Below are 17431 nucleotides of genomic sequence, written 5' to 3' on the forward strand. Positions count from 1 at the left end.
GACAAGCAACTGAAATCTGGTACAATTATGTTTCTTGCACTTTCACACCAAGAGAAAAATTTATGTTTAAATATGACCTACGGTTGAACTTTTGAAAGCGTAATACCGTAAAAACTAATTATGAATTATGAAACTTTAAAAATAACAATAATTTTTTCTACAACTTTACTGATTAAAAATATTTTGGCACCTAGATGATACAAACGATTCGTAAATAGTAGGAGACTTCATTGTTTACCCATTTATGACATAATTAATACCAACAGAGGTTTGAGGTTTATTTTGTAAACAAAATAAACTTCAAATGACTATAAACAGTGGACTTACAATGTACGGTGAGGGTGGCGGACGCTGTGAGGCTACCCACAGCATTGTCAACCTCACAGCTGTACTCTCCCTCGTCCTCGGGTACCACACTCTCCAGCCTCAGACTGCGGTCATCCAGGACATGGACGCGGCCCAGGGGCATGCTGCCGCCCCCGGCGGTCCGCCTCCACATCACGTCCGGGGGCGGGTCGCCTCCCGCCTCGCACGCGAACACCACGTTACTGCCCGCGAGCGCCGTGGCGTCCTTGGGGCCTCGGATTAGATGCGGCTTTACTGCAAGAACAATGTTCCAAGCGAATCTTTCACTCAATAGACGAGGTAACTCAAGACTATAAAAGTTATAGTTGTCAAAAACACCCAATAATGTGTGTATTTTTTCTTAAAATAGTATTTCAGGGTGATGCTACCAATTTTTGGATTGTAAGATATTGCTCCTTTTAAATATATAGTCTTACAAGACAACTTCCCTGAAGACAAAAAATTGGAATTTTTATCATTCCAGTCTGAATTTTAAAACAATTTTAACCAGGTTTGAATAAAAAAGGCTAAACATTAGCCAGCATGAGTGACTTGTTTTATAGTCAGGACAAAGAGAAAAGCCGGAAATAGAAATACGAACATTTTACAGGATACTACGTGAACGATGATGTTTGGAGGCTAAAATTAAATGGACATTGTAACAATTACATAGTTTTTATAATTTTTCTCCAGAAAATATAATTTGTATGAATAAACAAATTTCACTCCCTACAATCATCGTTCATGTAATATTCTGTAAAATTTCTTTTTTCAGATGTTTTTCATTAGCCTGGTTATACGATTATAAGTACTTTTTTTATACTTTTTCTACGCTAGTAAATGATTTTTCCTTAAACAATATTCTAACAAAACCCACCCTACACCACCTTACTCCAATAATCTTTAAAGGCGTAGCTTATTCAATTTTAAATCAATACCGAATACTACTGGGTAACCTGCCTGGTGTTAAATTACTGCGTTTGACTTTTTTAAAACTAAAATTTAAAACTAGAATTTTAACAAGCCGCCTTTATAACGAAGTTAACACTTTTCTTTCGAGAGGTGGCAATTTTAACATGTTCCTTGATGTTAACAAGCGTTTAATACCTACCAATGCAATATCCAACTAACTCAAAAATATTTGTGTTTGGCAGCTTTATGTTACGTCACAATATACATTTATGAAATACAAAATGAGGTCCACCAGTTCTTAGCAACAACTATGGTAGTCCTGTATTTTCAGTTGATCAATCATATACTCTCGGATAGGAAAGTCTAATGGTAACACAGAATGGCTTAGAGTTGTTCTCTTACCATGCACTTTGAGCTGAGCGACCTGGGACTCTCTGACGCCGACCGTGTTCTTGGCCACGCACTGGTATCGTCCTTCGTCTCCTTGGCGCGCATCCTGGATACCCAGGCTTCCCCCGTCCACTATCTGCAGTCTGGAACAGGATAACCAAACGTTATCGGACAGAGGCACAACAATCCACACAACACTGACTTATCTTTATTTCTCAGATAAATCGATTACGTTTTCTTAGAATCAACTGATAAGCATTACTATCAGTGTCCCACTCACGCCCTTGCCGGTGTGATGTGTTATTGTTCAAGTTCAATGTTCTTTTATTTTCTAAAAATACATACAATTTTATTTACATTCCACTGGACCTCAAGCGGCACGTGCGGAAGTTCAGTTGAATAATATTACACAATTAGTTATACTACGCATTGTCCAATTTACATTCTTATAAGATTTTCTTCACTTAATCCAAATTCAAAAACCAGCAACAAACAGTTTATATCCAATAAATAATATACCACCAGGAGATTAATATAATATAACTTAGAATAAAACAGCATTAACAACAGTATGTACATAAACAATGTAATGTCAGGCAGTACTAATTTATAGGCAATAATACATAAATATTTATTCTAGGTGGTAACAAGCGATATAATTTGTAATTTAATAATTAATACATTAACATTCCAAGTGACTACAAACAATAAATAAATAGATAAAAAATAAATAATGTAGTGATCACTAATAAGTAATAAATATTGCAGCTGTAAACAATATACTCGTAGTCTGACATTATCAAACCAAAAGTAAAAATAATCCAAGTGGCAACAAGTAGTATAAACAATAGACTATATATATATATATATATATATATATATATATATTATGATATAAGTGGCAACAAGTAGTATAAACAATATATATGGCTTTCAAACAGTTCAATTTCAACACACTTTTAAACTATTTCTTTTTATTTATTTTTTCTTTTTCCTTTTTATTTGCTTTTTTTCTCGTACTCGTGACTTGTGCTCGGGACTTGCATTATCTGCAGTGACAACGCCTGGACTGGACTCCAAGCAGCTTTTGGGTATGTTTGAACCCTTTTCTTTCCCTTCTTTTCTTATTTATAGTTGTATGTACTAATACCTCCCCCACCTGACGAAGAGGATAGATTCCAATGCTCAAAACGTTGTGTTATACCTTTTGTAACCGTAATGTTGGCAAATGTCCGAAATCCTGTTATCCTATCAAACCTTCCATCGCCATAAGAACAGACTTTAAACAAAGAAGCATTACTACTTTTAATTCCATTCATGGAGTATAGGACTTTGTTTGTATCTGACATACGTCAACGTAGTTTGTGGGAAAAGGACAAAGCACGTAAGCAAGTGAAATGGGATTGGCTTGAGGAAGAGGAGTTTGACGAGATTTATTTTCTTTTTTAATGCGTACATGGTTGTTGGTGACATCATTTGATAGGTTTAGTAATGTATCATTTAATATAATAAAATACACGAATTTGACAACTGTAAAAGTAACCATACCCAAAAAATATATATAAAAGTAAATATACGTACCAAAATTACACAACTTAATGTGTATATAATATTCTGATATATTATTAAATCCACATTGCAGGTAAATCTTTACAGCATTATAACAAATAGGCAACTAAAACCCTTTGAAAACATTTATTTGTTAAACATTAACCTCTAAAGCAAATAATAAACAATTCAATACACACATATGAATTTTGAAAACTGCAGCTATGTCATTATAAATTTAACATCTGTTTAAATGATCCATGTGTGTATATTTTATTGTTTATTGTTTTCTTCAAAGTTTAATGGGTACTGAATATGGCTTAATGCTGAGACAAATGTATGACAAATAAAAGCTTTTAAAACGGGTTTTAGATGCCTATTTTATACTAAAATATCTTGAATTTAATATGTAGATATAATAATAAATATCATATTATTAAAAAAGAATTTTATTTGGAATTCATGGAAATTCAGATTAAATTATGAATAACTTCCAGTTATTTCACTTGGCTCCTTTGTTTGATGTTCACCATTTGTATTCCGGGGAAAGTAAGAAATGAAGGCCTAATATAATCGACCGACCTACAACTATGTCCTTATAATCAACTAGCTGTTTCCCGCGGCTTCGCACGCGTCTCTTAAGCTTTGCCCGTATATTTCTTTGCCTTCAAATAGTGTTTGGATATTTTAATATACGTAACTACTGTGTTGTAATTGCAGTTTATAATGTGCAGGCGCTTTGATAACTTTTATATCTTGCAGTACAGCCTGGTGGTTAGTTACATCAATGGGCATTGCGTATAAACCTTCTACATAGAAAAATACAAATTTTCATAGTGATCGGTCCAATAGTTTCTGAGTCTATAAAGGACAAACACACAAACATTCATTTTTATATATTATGATTGCAGAAACAGTTTAAACAAAATTTGTCGTTTCTCTTAAGCTTACTCTATGCTTTAAAACTATAAGTGTAAAGAAATTTATATATAAATATATTTTTTGTCGCATTATATATGTTTACAAAGAACAGCTGATTAAAAATTTGAAAAGACTCTTTCACTTAATAACATATGTTTGCTGCAATGCATTTCTTACGGGTATTTCTGTAACCAGTGGGGCGGAATCCTGAATCGGGAAAGGGATAAAAAGTATCCTATAACCTTCTACAGATCAAGACGAACAAATTAAAAAAAAAAATTAGGCGAATCCGTCCAGCCGTTTGTGAGTGATGCTGTTACACACGAACAGTTTCATTTTTATATTATAGATAATACAACAATGTACACCACACCACGCATAACGTAATATGGTTCGTTGAAATAACAAATGTACATTATAATTTCGAAATAGGCTATCATGTGGACAAACAGATAAGGTAAAAGGAACATTGTGACAGCTCCTTGACGGATAGTTTTCACTGAAGCTTCATCTACCAGATATTTACCATCATCAAACTCGAACCAGCCTACGTAGAGTGAAATGGATATTCATGCCTAATTAAAATCTGTACTTACATTAGTGTCCGCTATACCTCTTGAAAGATAGTTTTCTCTACCGCTCAGCCAAATCACACGAATTGGCATAAACAGAACTCGATTTTACCTATGTAGAAATGAAACTTCCTGCAAAATTTCAACTCTATAGCCGATTTCGATCTCGGGATATTCTGCGTAAGAAAAAAGAGAATTTTTTAAAGTCCTGGATTGATAGGCTTCGCTAGTAATTTTCTTCACTCTACATTATGAAGTAAAAATTTTATAATTTCAAATATTGTTTCATTACACTATATTATTTTATTGACACAAATTCCCTGCCAACAATCATATTGTCTGCCAGGTTGTCCACGGTCAAAAAGGAGTTTAAAAAACTGATGGTCAACGGCGGTTTAATCAGGAGTTAAATTTACATCTGCCGTGAATCGGTCAGAAGACAAATCAAAGTCGCCCATCCGGGTAAAACCCTATTGTCAGCTGCTAAACGAGGCCAGCTGGCCTCAGGCCAAACAATTGAAAGTATTTGTCCTGGCAAACTGGGCCTCTATGTTGCCAGACGCGCAATGGCACTAAAAGTCCTCAATTAGACAGTATTGCTAGAACAGGCGCTTGCGCGGCGCGCGCGCGCGCGCGTGTGTGTGTGTGTGTGTGTGTGTGAGCGCTGCACACATGTAGAGAGTGTCCAACAAAAAACAACTCAGCGATGAGAATAGAACAGAAGAACGCGACTAATGCACTCTTAAGAGACCCTTGTTCTTTTGTTTACCCGCTCGATGTGATGCTTGGAATAGAATGTCAAACTGAGGCGTATTCGCGAGGATTCGCTCAATGGATTACGACTCGACTGACAGCACTTCACCCCTTCTCAGGCCGCTTTAATCTGTTCCTCGCCTCCTATTGTATTTAATAACACTATAGTTCTTAGTGAAGAGGTAGGAGATCGGTATGATTTTACCGAATATGATGGCTGCATGACTAGAAGCTAAACAATTATTGCTAAGTAGCATACTGTAACATTCATGCAATAGAAAGAGTCCATAAGTGCAAATTATTCTGCCCCAAAAAGTTTTTGGTTATACTAAATATCCTTTCGTTCCATAAGGGAAACGTTTTGATTTAGGCGTGTGGAGGTTAAAAATTTAAAAGATAAGAAAAAATGGAGATTGCAATATTTTCTAGTGATTATTACATGCATTGGTCACTAGAATGTAGTGACCAATGTACTAGTGTTTAGTATGCATTTAAAAACGATATCCCCCGTTATTGGGCAGGAAATTACGTACTGAATCGTTGGTAAAATAAATCGTTAAGTGCGTTGCTAAGCGTAAAACTCAAGAACAGCCGGATGAAGTCCACGAAGAAATGATCCCGGAAACAAACATAAAACACACAATAACCTTTTCCCCATCCTTAATGGTCCAAGCAGCCAGTTTAAACCTTGAAATTTTATATTGACTTCAAACAGACCAAATGAAAAACAAATTATGTGCTAGAGAATCTAAATAATACATTAATAATACAGTTTATTTTATTAGTATTAGTACAGTTTATGTGTATTATTAGATAAGTCATTTTGTTTAAGTTTAAATAAATAATATTCAATAATTGTTATAATTCATTTATTTGGGTGAATGGTTATAAATTGAACGTTGCCAAAATAACGCTGACACGAAGTTCACTCAAATAAGATTCTAGAAAACTATTTCAGCCATATATAGGGTGAGCAAAACAATACCCCGGATTTTCACAGCTTTGGTTTGACTTACCACTTATTGTGTATAAACAACTTTATTGAGCGCCGCTAGTTGGTTAGGATACATGGGTAAAGAAGTTTACCTGCCAAAAGTATTCAACAAATTTAAAAAGTCAGGTGTGTGTATTATTTTATTGGTTGTTTACAAATTTTTTGTTTTTCAACTGACAGACAAGTTCCTCGATTTATCTTTGACGGTTTGGTTTATTTTATGTGTGTTTTCATTTACTCATTGGTGACTGATGCCACCAAAAACGCAGGCGGATCAATTTGTGTTGAATACTTCGAAATGGTATAAGACAACTTAATTTTCAGGACTACCCAACACCGTGAGGATAGTAATGAAATAGAAAGGACTCTGGAATCGTTAACATTGCAGTACATTATTTGAGGTGCTTCCAACTTCAATATTTCAACTGACTATAGTGCCTACCAGTGCGTTGCTATTGGATCTATGAAGTCATTTTGCCCAAATTGCAGGTCATTGGAAAACGAAAGTGAAGCCGCTTTATTGTGTTGTGCACAAGTCAAAGTGAAATTAGTACCATTGGTTCGACCACCAGAGCCAACGTACCCATTGATTTTGAGTAGGAACGGATTCCATACATTTCCTTGCAAATGTCCAAAGAAATAAACAACTGCTTCCAAATTGGCTTCATTTGTGGCATATATACCTATAGTTTGGGACTATTTCAAGGTAACTATAACAAACAGAAGTCTCACCCGATTTGCTTAATTTGTTTCATAACCTTTGTAACCAAAGTAATAAATCTGTATGTTAATTTATATACACAAGTCAAGTATATAACCGAGCAGGTTCACTGTTGCTGGTGTCGGGTGGCGACTAAAAGTTCCTGCAAGTTTATTTCATGGCCAGTTCAACACAAGAATTGGTCTTCTTTGTGGAAATAGTAGATCAGGGAAGTCTATGATGGAACATTGCAGACTTGTTTCCATCAACAAAATTAGTTGCTCATAAGTACAATAGATCTCACGCCATCCGAAAATCAGGATTGTAATCAGAGGTGGTAAAAATCCTTTGGGCCAGCATGCAAGACGTTTCAACGCATATTATGGTACTTTGGGATTATACCGACCACACCCAGACATGAATCGTTATTATTTCACATTTCGTTTCTACTGATTTACTAGATTAGAGTAGAACAATATTTCGTCAATATAAAACAGGAATTGTTCTTATCGCAAACCCCTCCCCATCCTCAGACAGAGGTCAAAGTCGAGCGTTCTAGTAGATAACGTGATTGCAGTCTCGCCGCCCGTTCAGCTGGTGCATCGCTTTGTTGTACTTCCGTGTTTTACCTCTACATTTCTCCAAACACAAAAATTCAACAAAAAACAATCATTTACCAAAACTAAACTCTTTATTAAAAAAAACACTAAAAACTTGTTTTTATTCTTGATCACATTCCGCCACCCAAAATGCGAGTGCCTCCGGCCATCAGCGCGGGCATTGACAGCACCTTCGGTGCTGCCCCGCGCTGATGTCGACGAAAGAAAAACATCCCTCGAGATAGTACCTATCAGTAAAATATCAAATTCTAGAGGGGCTAATCAGAAATATAAATTGAATTGTAATGGAAAGGCAATTATGTACCGTGCAAATCACGTGATGCCGCGCGGCCTGCCGTAATCAGGATTCTCGAGAAAGATAAGATAACAGCGATCACAATACCTGGAAATGCTTGTAAGTTTGTAATTTTGTAATTGAAGAGTTGTTTTTACGTTCTATCATGTTTGTTTCTATAAATTTCTATTTTTGTGTTCTTCATACTAGTGTGGTCGGTATAAATCCCAAAGTACCCATATTATTAATGAAGTTGAAAATATGGAAGCCCGTAATAATGTTCTATATTGCCGGAGTAGTCAAACACAATATCCCATCATATTTTGTCAAGGGAAAGATGGCTCTCACCTACAATCAAGATGATACGTTTAATCTACTTAGAGGTAATTAGAAATTCAGATATCGAGACTTTGCTAAACGTTTTGAGTCTTAAGGGCCTTATGAAGCATTTTTAAGATTGAGTCTGTTGAGTAGGCAGATAGTCCAATCAGATATCACCATTCACCTGGTAGGCAGTGAAGGCTTCTGCTGAAGATGTTCCCTACCTAAATACTATATGTATTGTACACAGTGACTGGGTCTACGTCCTCGTCACAATATCCCCGTATAATCTTTGCTTAGTCTTAGTTGATGAGGCATTGTTCAGTATTATTGATCAAATTGATAATTTGGAATAGTATAGTTGTAATAATATAATTAATAAAATTGTATCATTCTTTACAGTAATGCTGCAAGGTACTGTCACTAGGTGGGCTGCCCACGCGAGATGCTATCACTATCTAGCAGTAAAAGTTGAAATTAAATTTGAATTCTTTTATTTCTATAGCAACAGACCTAAGTACCCCTAAATTCACACCATTGTCGGCCGGGACTCGTGGCGTAGTCCTGTAATCCAGCTACTTGGAGGTCACTTTGACAGGTCCCCACTGTCCCCTGGGTTAGTCCTCGGGTCTCTGACGTCACACCCACGACCGCTAGGCTGTGGAGGTCGACGTGGACCTATAGGGCATAGTTGGCGTAGGACTATGAAGATTACATAGACCTATACCTACTATAGAGAGTAGTTGTAACAGGCCTATGAAGATAGCATAGACCTGTAACTACTACAGGGTGTATGAAGGAGTACTGGAAAGTTACACGTGGGTGTGACGGAGGGGTCTGGGGCAAGCTCAGGGGACTCTGGGGCCCCTGCAAGTGCTGGAGGAAGGATTCCGGGCGAGGGCTGGCTTTTTTTGCACCTCTTCCTCACTTTTAGAATTAGTTAATTTTTTGTAATATAAAAAACGTTTATAATTTCCTTACATAAGGCTTGTTTTAATTAGTACTTACAAATAATCCAAACTGGTATGTTGATTATAAAATTAAATACTTTTTCACTAATCATAAATATCAACAAGTAATGAATATTTTTGATTACAAAAGGTACTCAAAAAGCCATACAAAATTTACATTTATGTATACAAATATTGATCAATACAATTTTTTATTAAAGAAATCAAAAATATTAGAATAAAATAAACATTTAATGTTGTTGAGAAGTTCGAGAATCACAATATTGTAACATGTTTAATTACTGTAGTGTGCAGCAAAGAAGACCGTTGAGGGCGTGGCCTGTACGGCCGCCCTCTTAGCCTCTACCTACCAGAGATATGCGGCGTTGCCAAATTGTCTTACAACTGCGCCGGAAAGACACAGAGCTTGTTGCTCAGTGACGTTCTCAATTTTTAACCTTGGCGCTCCCAAAAAATATGAGATTTACTTATAATCCGATGCTGTATTAACAAGTAACACAAAAAGCCCTGTGTTTTAGTAAAACCCCCGTTTCTGTACACCCAAAAAGAAAGGAAATGAATTGAACAATTTATATTTTTCTACAAAAAGGATACTTATTTTTAAACATTTCCATCTCGTATTTCGAAACTAATTAAAAATAAAACTAAAATGAAATATTCAAATTTGTTTATTCTATAAATTCCCATATAAACGCATTAACTGTTCACCAATTATTTGTGGCCCACCAATACTATTGTGTATTTAAAATAATTTTAAACAAACTGCTCATTAAGATAAATAATCACTAAGGCTGTTATTTATCAATGTAGTTCTTATTTGTTTTAATAAGTAATATCAAAAAGTAACTTTGTTACAGTCATTTTAAATTTATATTTTTTATATATATTATAGAAATACGCATTAAGAAGTACAAAACGTAGGGGAAAATTTTCAGGAAACATAAATGTTAAATCAATTATATTTTAATTAAATGCCGTAAAAGTAAATCAATTGTTGTTTAAACATGAGCTCCATTTTTGTTACTGCCTTTTGCTCATTTCATAATAAGATTATAATCCACAAATATTTAAATACAACAGTCAATCGTTTTTGTAACCAATATTAAAGTTTGAAGCCCTTAGCCATCATAGTGAGAACACTTACGATGGAATATGATATTTTCAATCGGAATTAGTTATATATCAGAAGTGTGTTAGTGCCCTTGGTCAAAAAGATTAGAGACTAATCGAATTTGTGACTGCCTTTTATATTAGTTTTGCAAGTGCAGAAGCATTTCTGGTTTGAGTAAATTATATTTAAAACGGGACACAAGAGCATCTATGTCCTGTCCTTTAATCTACTTTAGGTTTACAATATTTCCGATTCCATAGTTAATTTTAGCTTGTTCACCCGGTGAAAAGAATATAGGTGAGACTGAGAAGCTTCTTACGAAGATTTATTTTTATTTATACACGTATTGTACATTAATAGTAAATTACTTGTAAGAACACATAATTACACACAGCTTTACAACATTAATTTATGCTTTTCTGTAAAGTACATCATTATACACGTCAATTATACAACATCACCTGTAAGGCAAGGACTCGCAAATATAATATACTAGTATTTAAAATTATGCCAGTAACTGAACCGGTGTTAATTTTAGTAAACATTGTATAAATTGTCCATATTTTTAATTAATAATTATAAAGGTCATATTTTATACGGTTAATAACTATTTACTTAGTATTACGAAAAAAATGTCATCCTTTTGGAAAACATATATATAATCGAATGCAGAGAAAACATATATGTCAGATAGGAATGTGAAAACAAGCTAGATTTCAATAAATTTACCAATAATTAATTCTTAAAATGTGATCATACTAATGCGGGTTAAGAATATACTAAATAAAATGTTATATTAAATTTTCTGTCGATGGTGATAAATAAAATAAAAAATGGTTTAATATGAACCAAAGTAAAAAACTACCCTACCCTGAATCGCATAAATTATAATAGACTTCAGTAGCGTTTATTCGTGCTGAACATCCCCTCGTGAATGAGATGGAACATAAGTAGGTTTTCTAAAAAAAATATAAGCCACCGCAATGAGAGAGCTTTTGCCAGGAATGAGGCGATATGGCAACAGCGCCATTATTGGTCGGACCGAACGGTCTTCTTTGCTGCTTTCGGATGGAAATATTCCATACATAGAAATTAAGCTAATCTTGCAGTAAATATTTTTGTATCTATTTTTGCAGATAATTCGAAAGAAGATTAATGTTATCTGCATACTGCACGTGCGTAAGGCCACTGCACATGTGACTCAGGGTACAGTGTTTAATGTACGAGTACAGTACCGGTACATCAGTCACGTGTATTAAAAACAAGAAAGGACCGAGGACTGATCCATGAAGGACACCGTGTCTCAGTTTTTCTTGTGGAGGCAGGTAATTAGCAATGTGAGGTATTTGTGATATATTGTTGACTAGCTGTAACCCACGGCTCCGCCCACAATTTTCAAACTCTAAGACTGTAAATCTTATTGGTTCTCGTATAGTTCCGTTAGCCTTTTCCAATGTTCTCTCAGACATAGAGTGTACTCCACATCCATCCCGTGAATTTTTCCGTGTTTGAACTACCTTGGATAAACAAGATTAAATGTATACATAGAGTAAAAAATTATCATTAGTTTGCACATTAAAGTAAGGACGTATTATTGGGTACATTACAGTATGTAAAATTCATCAAAGCATATGGTCAAACTCTCTACATATCCCTTAAAGTCATATTACATGAAAGATTATTTGGTTTTACCTCCAAATTAAATTCACCTGTATTTCCAAAACTTAATTAAATGTTAAAACTAATGTAACTAATGAAACACATTTTTTAACACACTTACAGAGAAAGTAGCCAAGATGTCAAATACATGTTTTGTCCTAATATGAAAACCAGTTAACCGTCTTGAAGTTGAAAAGCGCTCCAGCGATGAGATGCAATCCCATTAAAAGGGCATAGGTATCAAAAAATTCTAACACTGTTTTCAATTTCTTAAAGTAAGCATCATCTGCTTGGGGAGGTAACAGGAGTGACGTCTTATATTTTTACAAGCGCTTTCTTCATTAGATATCAAAGTAAATAGTTCTTACCAGTTTGAAATTGGTTGCAATCTTTTCCGAGCACCATTAAACTAAAATAGCTGTTTAAATGGAGTAAGGAATGCACCGTATTTAATAAAAAAATAATGTATCATTTGTTGAGGTAATTGTATCATAGAGACGCCTCAACAACTCCGATAGTATTATACAGGGCATCCCGTAATTCTGGAAAAAGCTATACAGTGTTATTGCTCAGGTCAAGCCAAACATATTTTACTATATGAACTTGGGTCTTCGATCCTTAGTTTCCCATCTGTCTGTATGGGTGTTATATTAAAAAATTTATCACTCAAAAACTAATACATTACATTATAGGCTACCAAATTAGGTTCAAATATTTATGACAAGAACGCTAGTTAGGCTACTGAAGAAAATATCATTAAATTATCTTTAGTACTTTCAAGATGGCGGCCATTAAAAATTTTGAATATCTTGAAAACCAGCAGTGTTTCTTAAGAATTACAATTTTAGAGTATTTTATCACAAACCTAATGACACAAAAATCATTTAAGTTGAATAATAAATAACCGATTTAGAGCAGATTTACTGTGACAAGACATGGCCCACATTGAGAGCTGCCGTTTATTCAGTTGTTGTATTGTTGGCTATTCGCTGAGAACCTCAATGTGGGTCACTTTAAAAAAACGTGTTAATAGGTCTCTAAGAAAGAACTTCGTTTTTAATTACATAATTTGAAAGTTAGTATTGTAACTGTAAATCATATTGTTCAGTATGGTTACAAAATGTGAAATAAGATTTATATAATAAAGGCATACTTGTACAATTATTGAAACTAAAATAAATAACGAACTTTACTATTTCAGTCAGAATCCCTCAACAGGGAAGTTTGTAAAAGTAAGTAATCTCAGCTTACCCAGTTTGCAAAAACTGCTTACACTTTGTAATTAATTTGAGTCTCCACCCTCGAAGCCTATTTAAATCGCAATTAAATCTTTACAGCATAATACAGTATCGTAAGTTATTTTGAAAGAGATAGACATTAAAAAAATTAAAATTGATAAAGAATACAACGAAGTTAGATGATACACCATAAATGTCTTGAAAATAATTTTAAACTCATTACGGACACTACCCCTCATTACCAGTAATGGCACTGAGTAAATTATATGACAGAATAAATATCACAGTTAGAGAATTGAATTGAATTTGAACGTTGTTACACACTCAAGGATTTCAGTGGACTAAATTAAATTCGAGTTATTTCCCGGAAATAAAATTTATCTGCTAGCAAATAATTTGGCCATTTGGAAAATTTTATGAATAATTATGTGATTTTTTTAACCGATCTTCTGATATTTCAGACATATATAGTATACGCAGAAGCAAGGTCTCTGTGCATTTTTCACTTCATAATAGTTCTAATAGTTATACCTGCTTTACAATAGTAGTCGCCTTATCGCGTTATCTGATTCCTTATCTTACTGCCCAGTAATAACCGGTTCAGTCAGTCTACGTTTTATTTTTTGTTATCTGTACCTTTTAGCTTCCTAGAATGTTATCAAGCAATGATAAAAATAAGTGGGTCGGTGCACCCCTTCCATACAATCTTTTAAGTACCCACGTACAAAAATACACACACGTCTAATTATAATTTTGATAATAGAAAATATATTTTATTTTCATTATTACTTAAAATTTCTATGGATACATAAAGGATGGCAGGTCATTTCAACTATCCGATGAGTTCTGTTGTGTTTTTTGACTAATGTGCTTATTTTAGTTGAGAATTTACTGAGAAATTTGTACAACTCGAGTTAAAAAAAAAAAATAAATTAGGCTACCTGTAAATTGCCTAATCGTGCAGTTGGTCACGTGATCATTCTGATAATTGTCTACTTGTAAAACCCTGATCAGATAAGACTATAGCGAGTCACTCACTCTACGGACAGGCCGAGCCGGGGTAAGCTTGGCGAAATTGCCGCCAGGGGCGCTGTATAACACATTATCCTGGCACTTAGCTGATGAAACATGGACACTTCCAATGTGGAAGTACTTTGTTGCATAAACCTAGAGTGGAAAATAACTCTAGTGAAATCTCTAAACCGTCTATTTAAAGTTCGGGACCTCTCTCCTGCGGTGAAACCATCACAGACGCAAAGATTCTAACAATACATTCACGTAATTAATCGTAATCTTTTCCAAATGGCCAAATTCTTTGTCAACAATTTAAATTTCCGGGAAACAACTCATATTTAATTTAGGCCACTGAAATCGTTGAATGTGTAACAATGTTCTAGTTCAACTCAATTCTCTCACTGTTAAAATTATTCTGTCCTATAATTTACTCTATGTTTTTGACATTTATGGTGTATTATCTAACTTCCTAGAATTCGTTTTTTAATTTCAATTTTTTTATTGTTAGTCTCTTTCAAAATGAGAACATTCGATCATGTCTTATGCTACAACGGTTTTATCGCGATTTAAGTAAACCTAATACTAAGGTTACTAAGCATGTGACAAATGCTTTGATGATACAGACTTAAAATTTAAAAGTGTTAACAGCTGTTTTTCCAAACTAGGTAGGTTGGAGATTAATTGCTTTAATAAACGTTCTCTGTTGAGGGATTCTGACTTAAATCGTAAATTTGAATGAGATATTGAACGGTAAACAAATTAAATTTATAACTTGAACAAACGTGACATTTGTGACTTGTAATTAAATTTCTCAACAAAAATGTGTCTGAAATGATTATTATTATGAAAAATTCTATTCACATAAAACTACTTTAGTAAATGTAAAACCTCTATTTCCATTTAAAATAAAGGTTTTTTAAAAAAATAAGGTTCGAATTGTCTTGCCGCCTAAGCATGGTGGCATTGTTTAAGAAAAATTAACACAAAAAGCAACCTACTAATTAAAAATGTATAACTAAACAAATTACTTATTTTAAGTGCTTTATTGTTGCTTATTGCTACATTTAATTTCAAAATGGGAGTAACAACATTCTGACAATCTGATTTGTGTTTGGGATCTACACCATATCTAACCCTGAAGATACACATATAATTATAAGAAGTTTAAAATTGGATTTGGAATAAGTAGATTCAGTTTCTCAATAGTTTATCTCAATATTTCGGCCTTAAATACTTTGAATCTCACTTTAAATAAGAATATAGATAATTTTAGAGAACCCATTGTTTTGATTTTAACAAAATTTAAAATACTTGAAAAATATTTTACTATGAAAGAAAAACGATCTAATTTCTTATAATATTCTTGAATACCTTTGAAGTTACAGTTCTTGTGTATAAGAGATTTTTCTTTGTATTTCTGTATCAGTAAGATTATAAAATTGTGTTTCTATTACTGCTAGTTACACATATTTTCCTGCTCACAATTACTGTAATTTCCAACGTGTAATTACCCACGCACAGGATAAAGTGTTCAGTACACATTCTTACACGTATCAGTGTATTTCGTGTAACACGGGAAATAAATTCATTTCATTAAAATCCAGTAAGAAATAATTGATATGATTGCACTATTGTTTAGTATATCACATTTAATTACAATTCTTTTAAAAAGGTGATGGTGTATTGCATAATTTATACGCTAGTTGAAAAGGGGAAATTGGGTTTTCCACATTTATGGAACTTCGGATCACAAACAGAACGTCCGCACCATCGCTAATTGAAGTGGTGTTATGATATCGATCTGGATTATTACTTATTCAACAAAGCTAATTGGCTGTAACCATCAAACCTCCCTGTCCAGGGCACGGGTGAAGAGGGAAGGAGGGGGGCAGTCAGCAGAGTAATGGCTACAACATCAGTCTCCCTGCATGTCGCTACAATACACTATCTCCTGTACCATCTCCTCCCCGCGTCTCCCTGATAGCAGCAGACCTCCCTCCCCGTCAGGGAGACCACGTTAATTCCCGCCACTGTCACTGACCACCCTCCTGGTCCGTTTCCTCCTCAAGCAATTACCTTAGACTCAAGTGCGGAAGAGGCAGTTTGAGTTATTTTTGTTATAATTTATGTGTTTCAAATCTTATTTATTTATTTTCTTTCAACGGTCAAAAACCAATTTACATTTATAAACTTATAATAAGATGACTAAATAATGCTTAAAAGAAAAGGGCCAAAACAAACACGTAACTGGACTCTAAATTAAGTCTTAGGCATAACTAACAATAAATAAGAAATGTATAAATTATAATAAATATTAGTGATAGTAGTACATAATAAATGGGAAAAATATTTAACTTAAATATATTACTGTATAAATGTGACATTATATGAATAAATAAAAAAAGTAAATAATAACAGTGCAATTAATCTATATAAAAATATAACAATGAACGAAACTAAAAAATAATAACAAGAGTAAAAATATAATAATTAGTGATAGTGGTAAATAAAAACTGAGAAAAATATGTAACTTAACTTAAATGCATGTAAATGACTGTATAAGATATGGCACATGGATATATACAATTATAAATAATAACAGTGCGAATAAACTATGTAAAAATAAATAACACTAGAAAAAAGACTGTAAATGAATAAAAAGAGTAAAAAATATATAAATACCAACAGAGAAAAAAAATTATAAAAACAATGATGGCTTATTACGCTCCAAAAAGTTGGGAATTCAAAGCTCAACCCTAATTATGTTCAATCACTTCGGGATGAAATACTATTCCTAATTTTAGAAAAAACTATTTCTCTGTTGGACAAGTAAAAGCAGGTTATATCAGTATATTAGAATAAATTTGGCTACAATAATAATTCAAATTGTATTTTGGAAGCACAATTCCTGAAGAACTTTCTCCCGTTTTAAGCATTCCATATAAAATAATAATTAATTGTTGTTTGGAATAAATTGATTTAATCATAGGTTCATGAGCTAATGAGCATATATGGTTTTCAAATCATAGACTCTGAGTAAAGATAGGTAGGTCTTAAGCGTTTAGTCGTATTTGTCCAAAATTGGATC

General features: G+C 33.8%; 1 protein-coding gene across 1 annotated transcript in view; it reads right to left on the reverse strand.

Moving 5' to 3' along the window:
* Window positions 1-327: 327 nt before the first annotated feature.
* Window positions 328-17431, reverse strand: part of LOC124371168 (roundabout homolog 1-like) — a gene marked incomplete at its 3' end in the record, with an annotated part of 83249 nt that continues 66145 nt past the window's right edge. The window contains 2 exon segments of the mRNA XM_046829481.1: window positions 328-600; window positions 1660-1790. Of these exon segments, the coding sequence (XP_046685437.1) occupies window positions 328-600; window positions 1660-1790 (404 nt within the window).

Source organism: Homalodisca vitripennis, unplaced genomic scaffold, assembly GCF_021130785.1.
Source record: "Homalodisca vitripennis isolate AUS2020 unplaced genomic scaffold, UT_GWSS_2.1 ScUCBcl_1025;HRSCAF=4121, whole genome shotgun sequence".
NCBI classification, from domain to species: domain Eukaryota; kingdom Metazoa; phylum Arthropoda; class Insecta; order Hemiptera; family Cicadellidae; genus Homalodisca; species Homalodisca vitripennis.